We start from the raw sequence: 10352 nt of genomic DNA, 5'->3' as shown, positions 1-10352 counted from the left end.
ATAAAAACTACTATAATAACAAATACAAACTATTTTTCCTGCAAAGCTATTGCTTTTTATCCCTTAAATTACAATCCTCTCGCTTCTTTAAGTATGTATTTTTTTTTAAAAAAATTAATTACATTTTAGGGTTCATTAGTTGTGTGTATAATATTTTATAAGAAAATATTTTTTTATATTTGTTTTCTGTTAAATATTTTACATGAATATTGGTAATAAAAAATATTTTATAATGAATATTCAAAAGTGCTCTCCAAACCAAGCTTCCAAACCAAGCTAGATAGTCTCCTATCAGGAGGCTCACCAACCACCCTGGACTTTGATTCTTATAATTCCTACCGGATATAAAAAAACCACAAAGATTGTTTCGAGCCGTGAGCTGAGTTCCCATTTGATTGGGTTGTCTATAGTTTACTGTTTATTTTTGTATTTTAAAAATATTTTTAAAAATATTTAAGTTTTTTTATATTTTTTTATTTTAAATTAATATATTTTTAATATTTTTAAATTATTTTGATATATTAATATAAAAAATAACTTTTTAAAAATAAAAAAAATATTATTTTACAGATAACATGACTTAACAGCTGCACCTGCCAAGGGAAGCCAGGTGAACTGGAATACCATCCTCAATTTCTTTTTAATTTTTCAATTTCAACAAAACGACACAGTTGGATTGCATTTCTAAAATGACTGCTGTCTAGTGTCTCTCTCTCTATTTAGGCAGGTTTGGTTTTGAAAGCCATTCCCTCGTTAACTATATTAAATAATTTTTTTTTTTTGATTTACGTGAGGTGTCCGGGCCAGCTTACGCGCACCACGACTATTCCCCATGGCCCACTGGACATCCTACAAGCCCAGGAGCAGGTAAGGCACCGCGGGGGTGACAGACATGCACATAGACGGTCGAACCCGGGACGGAGACGGAACAAGTCACACGATTGACCACAAGTAATGTTTTAATTTTATATTTATATTATGCTGCTAGAGTCATTTGATATTAATTATTTTTTATTTAAAAATATATTAAAATAATTTATATTTATATTTTTTTAAATTTATTTTTGATATTAAAACATTAAAATGATTTTAAAATATAAAAAATATTTTAAAATAAAAAAATATTTTTTTAAAACACAAAAATAATTTGGTTATTTTTACTTAAAATTTATTAAAATAATTTTTTTTATTTTTTAAAATTTATTTATAATATTAATTTAAAATCACAGAAAAAACAATTTAAAACTTTTTTTTTTAAATAATTCTCAAAAACAGTTTTTTTTAACGTCCAAACAAACACATACCTCTACCTCAGTCTTCTTAAAAATGCTCAAACAATCAATTATTTTTCTCTCTGAAAATCACACCCTCTCAAAAGAAAGAGAAAATCAGCAGATGATTCCTTTCCCCTCACAGACATGGACGACATCCACAGCTTAACAATCATATCTCCCCAACAACATAAGCACAAGCTCTTCATGTTCCACCTCCCGTAACTCTATCTCCTACTCTCTTTCCCTTTTTTTTTTTTTTAATGTTTTCAATTACCAGTTTTTGGTTATCATCGCTTTATTTTTCTATTTCTATTGTTGCCTTTTCTCTTTTTATTTTTATATATTTTTTAAAACATTTTATTGCCGTTTTTTGTAAGCTGATTGCTTTTTTTACGTTTCTGTTTTCAGTATTCTCTACTTTTTTTTTTCCTATTTGTTCTAAAAAAAGTTTCCTTTTCAGTGTTACTGGGCTGCAAAGTTTGTGGCTTTGAGGTATAAAGATTAAAGTATTTGGTGATTGTGTTTTTGTAAGTAACTTATAGAGAATATAATAGAATAGATTTTTAAGCCTGTTTTAGTAGTAATAGCTGCTATGAGGTTATTACTATCAATTTTTGGTTGAATATTTACTGGGATAAGAGTAGCTTCCAAATTTGTGTTAGATATCGACTATCATCTTTATTTATGGTGCATTTTTTTTAGTTGGATTAATGTTTCATTTGAAAATTATGAGTTGGTGTAATAAATATGGGTTTTTTTCTTCTTCTTGATATATATGTTTTGTAATAGTATGAACAAATTGAGTTTTGTATTTTTGTTGTTTTAGTGCTCTCTTACTTTCATATCCTTTTTTCTTAATGTTTTTTAGTTTGAAATTACTGATTTATAGTTATTTATTGAATTGCTAATGACATTTGATTTGGTGGTTGATTTCAGGGGATTGGTTCACCAGGTCAAAGCATTCCATATTATTCTGGTTCTGTCGTGTGCCCTTTTCTGCTTTGCTATGTGCGGACCGTGCTTGACGAATGGAATGCAGAATTCCATGGAAGATGATTCTTGTGAGTCCTATGGGGATGATGGTAGTGTTGGATTTCAAGATTTTAGCATTGGTGATACTAGTTTGGGCTATGCAGCTGGAAGTTCTATGACCCACTTAAATTTTGAGAATATTTGTACCAATTCTCATTTGTTCTGCTTTCTTTCAACATTGCCTGGTTTTTCGCCTAAAGAACACAAGCTTAAAGTAGCTGCTTTAGAAGTTTCTAGGAGTCAGTCTGATGGTTCGTTATCTGTAGAATCAACTCAGGGTAGCAGGTGGTTAGAGAACAAGAACTGGTCATTGGAGCATGGCATGTTCCAGTTATCAAATGGCCTGGCTGTTTCCTGTTCTATGAACTCTAGGGAAGGTGTTGATGAGTTATCATCCACTCAAACCAGTAGAGCTGACCAATGTGACCCTTCTTCGTGTAAAGGTCCTTTACCATCTCAGAAGAGCACAAGTGCCAGGCTGAGGAAAAAGTCTGAGATGATGAACTATAGTGCTTTAGATGTTTCTCCTCCCCATGTAGAAATCAGCCCTCCTGTAGTTGACTGGGGGCAGAGGCATTTATATTATCCCTCAGTAGCATTCTTAACAGTGGCAAATACCTGTAATGAGAGCATTTTACATCTCTTTGAACCATTTAGTACCAATACACAGTTCTATGCCTGCAATTTTAGTGAGGTTTTGTTAGGACCAGGTGAAGTAGCTTCAATTTGTTTTGTGTTTTTGCCTAGATGGTTGGGCTTTTCCTCAGCTCATTTGATCTTGCAGACAAGCTCTGGTGGATTCCTGGTCCAGGTCAAGGGTTATGCGGTTGAGTCGCCTTACAATATTAGTCCTTTATTCAGCCTTGATGTTCCTTCTAGTGGACAGTTGAGGAAGACTTTTTCTTTATTTAATCCTTTCGATGAAACCCTCTATGTGAAGGAAGTAAGTGCATGGATATCAGTTTCTCAAGGGAATATTTTGCATAACACTGAAGCAACCTGCAGTTTGGAAATTTTGGGAGGTCCTGATGAGCTCAGCCTGTTGGGAGTCAAGGATTGGTTGGTTGTTAGGAATGCTCAAATGGGTTTTCCATTGATGGCTATGAAGCCCCAAGAAAGTTGGGAGATCCTTCCTCACAGCAGTGGAACCATCATGGAGATGGACTTCTCATTTGAATCTGAAGGAAATGTTTATGGTGCTTTTTGTATGCAGTTGCTGAGGTCCTCTCAGGACAAGACCGATACTGTAATGGTTCCTCTCGAGCTTGAATGGGATGGAAAAGTAGCTTACAGTGGCTTTGCCGGTTTAGTTTCAGTTTCTCTTGAAACTCTGGTTCCATATGATGTTGGCAGCACCGTTGTTGTTGCTATCTCATTGAGAAATGAAGCTCCTCATGTGTTGAATGTTGTCAATGTTAGGGAAGTTGCAGCAGTGAAGGCTTTCCAGATCAAGTACATTGAAGGCTTGCTACTTTTCCCTGGCACTGTCACACAAGTTGCTACAATTACATGTACGCATCTACTTGTTCAATTACATGATTCTACATCTGAAATGTCAAATATGAACAAAGACTGCAAATTAGTGGTACTGACAAATGACTCGAGGAGTCCTCAAATTGAAATTCCTTGTCAGGATATAGTCCATATTTGTTTGAGACATCAGAAGGATTCATTCATTGGATATGACAATCACTCCGAAGATGCCAAATCTGGTGAAAGGACTGAAACTGGCAATAGAAGGACAGGGTCATTGTGCAGCGGCAAGCTGTCGCTGTTAGAGATAAAGGTTCGCTGATTCTGACTTATCATTTCTAATCTGTGGTCTTCTTCATCTTTCATATGGCTTTGTATCAGTGCATTGTTCTCTTCAGATTGTCTATTTAATCTGTTATAAGCCTTGATTCTTGTGATTTTCTTGTGATGGAAATAGCGGTCACTGTAGCCTGTGATTTATGCATAAGCAGCTAACTAATGTGTTAAAAACAAAAATTACATGCATAGCATTAGCTTGTGAAGGAACAGCTAGTAATGATATATTAGCAGTGACCTGTTCTCCTTTGCTTGATTCAAAAACTTCAACTGCAGTCTAAATTGGATGGGGCTTCAACTTGTGCAAATTGCTTGCTTAGTGAACTTCTATAATCAAATCATGTAGGCAATCAGTGAAACTTCTGGGCTATTACATGTATGGCCTTACTAGATTTTGTAAAGCTGGATTATATGTATGCCTCACATATTTACCAAATCGTTAAATTTTATGTTTGATATAATTTAGCAGTGTTATTCAGGATTTAGTAATTTCACTTGTTAATTTCATTCCCCAATTATTTGTGAGAAGTGATGGTGATAGGTGGAAGTATAAGGAGGAATCAAATAGAAATGACATTTTAATTTCCTACTCTTGAAGGAAAGCTCTGTTGATTTTATGGTTGTTGGGATATAGAATGGATTATTTCTTCCTTGCTCCAGACACGCTCACAGCATGTTCTTGTGCTTGTGTCTGAAACTGAATGTCTGTCTGTGAATGCACACATGCATACACATCCTAGAGCATCTGGCCCTTCATGTGAGGCAGGTCCCCAAGGGCATGCAACCAAGGGATTTCTCTCTGCATAGTAGTTGCTTTTCCTTTTTTCTTCATTTCGATGCTATACATTCTGGCTGACTAAGATGTCTCTGTGAACTTATAGGCGATAGAGACAGCAGAAGCAGATGAATTTGTACTGGGCAATTGGAAATCTCAAGGTACCATGAGTGGCATGTCTGTGCTTGATGATCATGAGGTGTTGTTCCCAATGGTTCAGGTTGGAACTCATCACTCTAGGTGGATCACTGTAAAGAATCCTAGTGAACAACCAGTTGTAATGCAGCTCATTCTTAACTCAGGAGAGATTATTGATGAGTGCAGGGGCACAGATGGTTCTATGGATCCCCCTTCATCGAGAATTTTTGTCCATGATGAATTGACTGCTCCTGCCAGGTATGGGTTCTCAATGGCAGAGAGTGCACTAACAGAAGCTTATGTTCATCCTTATGGCAAAGCATCTTTTGGACCAATATTCTTTCATCCTTCAAATCGTTGTGGGTGGAGAAGTTCAGCCCTGATAAGAAACAATCTTTCTGGTGTAGAGTGGTTATCTTTGATAGGGTTTGGAGGGTTACTCTCTCTAGTCCTGCTTGATGGTTCAGAGCCTGTTCAGAGCATAGAATTTAACCTTAACTTGCCAATGCCCCTGAATATTTCTCCTCCAGATGGGCTATTTAACATGAAAGAGACTGCTTGTGCTTGTTCTGTGCCCTCATCTAAAGAGCTGTATGCCAAGAATATGGGAGACTTGCCACTTGAGGTGAAAAGTATTGAAGTTTCTGGGTCTGAGTGTGGGTTGGATGGGTTTATGGTTCACACTTGTAAAGGTTTTTCTCTTGAACCAGGTGAGTCAATAAAGCTTCTGATCTCATACCAGTCTGATTTTTCTGCAGCTATGGTGCACGGAGATCTTGAACTGGCCTTGACTAGTGGAATTCTTGTGATACCCATAAAGGCAAGTCTTCCTTTGTACATGTTCAATCTCTGTAAAAAATCAGTATTCTGGATGCAGTTGAAGAAATTCTCTGCTGCAGTCCTCCTTGCCACTTCCTTAATGTTTCTGATATTCTGTTGCATATTTCCTCAAGTGGTTGCTTTTGGCTTTAAGAATTACTATCATAACAGTGAGAAAAGCTCCACTAATACTGTAAGAAGTGCAGGAAAAGCTTCTCATATGCATCGTAACCAGAGAAAGAGTAAGTTCTCTATGTCCAGGGGAATGGACAGTTTGTTAACATCAGTTGGGGAAGACAAGGCCTCTAATCAGACATCTATTGGTAAATATGCTGATGGTCATGATGGACCCCTGGAACAGGGGCTAACTATTAATAATTTGACATCAACTCTAGAAAATCACAAACAAGATAGCATTTTGTCTTATACTAAAAAGGATAAAGCAGTACCATCTTTGATGTCAAAATCCATAGCGGTTGAGAATTCTGATACACTTGATGCTCCCCAATCTCCGAACTTTACAGTCAGGATCGGAAAAGAGAAAGGAAGAAGGCGAAGGAGGAAGAAGGGTGTGAGTGCATGCTTAACAGGACCGCTTGAAGTATCGAGTAATCAAAGTGGAAATTCTACCCCTTCATCTCCCCTGTCTCCTGTATCTGCAACACCCAACCGAATATGGTCGCCATCTTCTGATGCAGACACTATTGAGGTGAGAAATCCATTCACTCAAGTGGCAGCCCAACAGTTCAGGAAGGTTCTGGTTTCTGAATCTGCTACCAAGACAGTTGTCCTGGAGCCCAAGGTTTCTATGAAATGCTATGGTTACAACTACTTTTCTGCTACTTGTGAGCAACCTTTAGTGCCCAGCAAGACCTTTTCTAAACCTTCTCCTGCATTTCCTTGTTCTAGTGATGCTGCCCCCAGTCTGCATTATTCTTCTCCCTTGTCATCAACATCAACATCAACATCAACAATTGCTCCTATTGTTCGAGCTCCTGGAGCAAAACTTTTAAACCAAAGAAGTGTTAAAGTAGATGAAAAGGTGGGGAGTGAATATACATATGATATCTGGGGTGACCATTTTTCTGAACTCCATTTGGTGGGTAGCCCAAAGGATAATACAACCACGAAAACAATAGCAACAGAAGACAATTCCAATAGCTTCTTTGTAGGGTGTCCACAAACCCTGGTGGTGAAATCTCAACCAAAATCTGTGAGTTTCTTTCAACAAGAGGGTTAATGAAAATTTTATTAAATAATTAAAATACACCCGGCTCTCTATAGCTCTTTTTGAATTTTTTTTTTAAAGATTTTTTCCTTTGGTAAATAAGTTGAGAAATTGGAAAACTAACATAAAAGTATGCTACCTTCATATGATGGTGAGCTATATGCTTTTAGTTTTGCAGTTTTCAAATTTTTTTTGGGGAAATTATTCAACTATTATTTTCTTATTTTCAATCTCAATGCTTTTAACCCAAGCTCTCATTGTTTGCCTGTTGGAGGTCCTTTCTTAGATTGTTTCCACTGGGAAAGAAGTATTCTCTTATTGCTTGATAAGTTGGTAGTAATGATACCACTAAATGAAAAAACTAGCAGCCAATGCTTTGCACAGTGAGCGGCTTTTGAACGTGACTTCCTATATTAATATTAATGAGCCTATATACTGATGATGTTTTACCATCAAACTGACAACTGATGCTATTAACTGAGAGGATGGGAGAGGGATTCTTTATTATTATTATTATTATCAATAAATGCTACACTTCTGAAAATATGCCTGCTTGATGGTACTGTGCTTATGTGCCAGGTAACAATAATTCATGAGATTATTGACTGACTGAGCATGAGCGGATTGGTAGATTATTTTGATTTATTTTTGCTGCTATTAGGAAAACATTCATTTTTATGTTGAAGGGTGCATTTGTTTGAACTTTCCGCGTGTTTTTTTTTTATAAAAAAAACACAGACAGTTCATTTAGACTCCCTTTACAAATTTGTAATGATCTAATAGCATGGTTATGGAAATGAAGGGAAAAGTAAATTGAAACTTTCAACCTGGGATGCATATCTGACTTCTATGTCAGTTATCTTTATGTATCTGCAGCCAATGTAAGAACGAGGAGTCACATTTAGATGTGATAAAGAAATGCTAGGATCGAATATGTAAACTTTATTTCATTGTATGCCCACATGGTTGAGGTATCAAGTACCACTTAGTGTGTATTTGGTTTTGGTATTATAGTTTTTTCATAATCAAGGTTTGAAGAGAGAGTTTGAGGCAAAACTATTGTATGTTGATTAACCAAGCACTTTTAAATATGTGGTTGGTGCAAAACTACACCGCATCATATAACAAACTGCTGAACCTTACTCGAGGCTCTAACTTATCAAGGAATTTTACAACTAGTTCTCTAATGATTTGCGAAGATGGCCTTTGAGTTTCCTTGTGATGATAAATGACTTGTGATGCTAATGGTGCATGCATCGTATTTCAAGTACAACTATATATTTCTTACTTGCGGTTACAAGGCATGCACACTTTCTTGAGTGTATTATTACAAGGGATTATTGAGATCATTGAGAAATGTGCAAGCAATTCAAGAACAGCAGCACCAGGTAGGGTGAGTGAATGAGAATTGAGGGGACGGGAAAGAATTCAGTTGTAAGTAAATGTATGGCTGTGAGAAGTTGCAACCCATATACACCTAGGGTTTTAGACTCGTATTGCTGTAATGATTGAGTCTATTCATAGACAAATTTTGTTTGTTTTTGTGCATGTATTTATGTATGAATGCCGTGTTCTCATTTCTGATAATGATGTGCATACTGGTGGATGAAATTTTGTTATAGTGGGGTGTTTTTAGCCTCTTGTAGATGCTTGACCCAAGGATACTCAATCTGCAGAAAATAAGATCACGCAACTCCAATTTGATGAAAATGCAGATATGAATTCGTCTCATTAAACTTGCATCAAGGATAGAAGTTAAATCTGACCGTGCTGTGTTTGGATGGGTTAATGTTCTTGTTCATGACACGAAGTATTCTTCTGTTGCTGCATCTAATTGTCGCAGTGATGCTGCCTTGGGATGACATGCTGTATGAAAGCGACGACACTGGAGGCAGTTCCCCTTCAAATCCATCTGCAAAATCATGGAAGGGTAGGTTGTAGATGTATACTATTTGTCAAGACTTGGAACAGCGAGCATACAGTTCTTGTGACAAGGTAGCTGGAAAGAGGATGTTGCAGTGATTGTTTCCCGAGCTAGAGGGATGCAAGTGATGTTTGAGGATTTCTCAGATTTAAGGGCACTGATTGTGATAAGTTTGCTTCTCCCTTTGAATTTCAAGTAGCAGAAAAACCAGCTGCTTCATATGCAAGAAACAAGGTAAATACTCACTGACCATGCCATCAAATTTCTTTCCAATCAGTGCCTTGTTTCAACTTAATAGTCACTTTAGAACTTTCCATCATGCATCTCTGAAATTGGTGAGGTGAATGCAGTGGCATATTTTGCAAGGGTGAGTTTCCTGCTGATTTCTTACAGTATTCTACAATACTGTCAATGCACGCGCATGCATAGGCGTGCACACTCGCAAACCTGTAATTTGCATGGTAGACCCTTTTGCTGTTAAGATTGTTAGAAAGCTGTAACTTTCACAATACAAGGGGCAAGCTGCAAGACAACTGCATGCCATTATTGGAAGGTGGAGTCGTTAGGACGTAAACAGACAAGACGGGTTTTGGTCCATGAAATGGTGATGTTGACGAGAGAGGAGAGCCCTGAGCAAATGTTCCCAAGAAATTGAGCAAAGATAACAATTAGATTGCAACCAATGAGTGTTTGGGGCTTCTTGGGACCAATGTTTTCTCTAGAAATAGCTGGAATAAGAAAGAAAAGAAAATGGAAACAGGACAGTGACCTTGCTAGCCTAACAACAGAATCCAATCTACTAGTCATCATCAGCTGGTTATGGTTTGCATTCATTTTATATTATGGGTCTTAGACTATACCATTCAATCTTCAATTCTTCCTTTTGTTTTTAATTTACAAGATAAATAGCTGGGATTTATATGCATGTTATTGATTATGGTGGAGTAGTTTAACAGGAGCGAGGGGGATCCATTAGAACTGGTCCAGTTTCTTCTGTCTCTATTGGACCACATCTACAGCAAGTAAAGACACCGACTTATCATCATATTATATGGGCTCATTCTTATTCTAACAAATGTATGCGGACAGAGGAGGGTAGGGGTAGGGGTAGGGGTAGGGGTGATTAATTTTTGTTCGGTTTGATTTTTATCTATTAAACAACCAAACTAAATTTTTATAATTCAAAAAAATTTAAACCAAAACTGAACCAAAACCGGTTCCAACTGACTGGTTTTGGTTTGGTTTTTTAATGTCAGAAAAACCTTGGGCTTTGTTTTTTACTTTTTGATGGGCTTGTAGTGGGCTTTTTTAATGTCAATTTTCCTATAAAAAGTGATGGTCCAATTGGGATCA

The 10352-nt window shown here is 36.7% G+C and overlaps 1 protein-coding gene across 4 annotated transcripts; it reads left to right on the top strand.

Annotated features, from left to right (window-relative positions):
* Positions 1-1303: 1303 nt before the first annotated feature.
* LOC7480504 (uncharacterized) lies at positions 1304-10044 on the top strand. Of its 4 annotated transcripts, none has more exons than XM_024601134.2 (5): positions 1304-1492; positions 2211-4092; positions 4997-6649; positions 6757-9233; positions 9350-10044. In XM_024601134.2, the coding sequence occupies exons 1-4, from the start codon at positions 1419-1421 to the stop codon at positions 6757-6759; spliced, it is 3612 nt and encodes a 1203-aa protein (XP_024456902.1). In that variant the 5' UTR covers positions 1304-1418; the 3' UTR covers positions 6760-9233; positions 9350-10044. The 4 variants fall into 4 exon arrangements, with proteins under 4 accessions (XP_024456902.1, XP_024456901.1, XP_024456900.1 ...); XM_024601133.2 differs by having other exon boundaries at positions 4997-7060; positions 8919-9233; XM_024601132.2 differs by having other exon boundaries at positions 4997-7060; positions 8791-9233.
* The last annotated feature ends 308 nt before the right edge of the window (positions 10045-10352 follow it).

This window comes from Populus trichocarpa, chromosome 5 (genome assembly GCF_000002775.5).
Source record: "Populus trichocarpa isolate Nisqually-1 chromosome 5, P.trichocarpa_v4.1, whole genome shotgun sequence".
NCBI classification, from domain to species: Eukaryota; Viridiplantae; Streptophyta; class Magnoliopsida; order Malpighiales; family Salicaceae; genus Populus; species Populus trichocarpa.
This window is presented reverse-complemented; position numbering and strand designations above follow the sequence as displayed.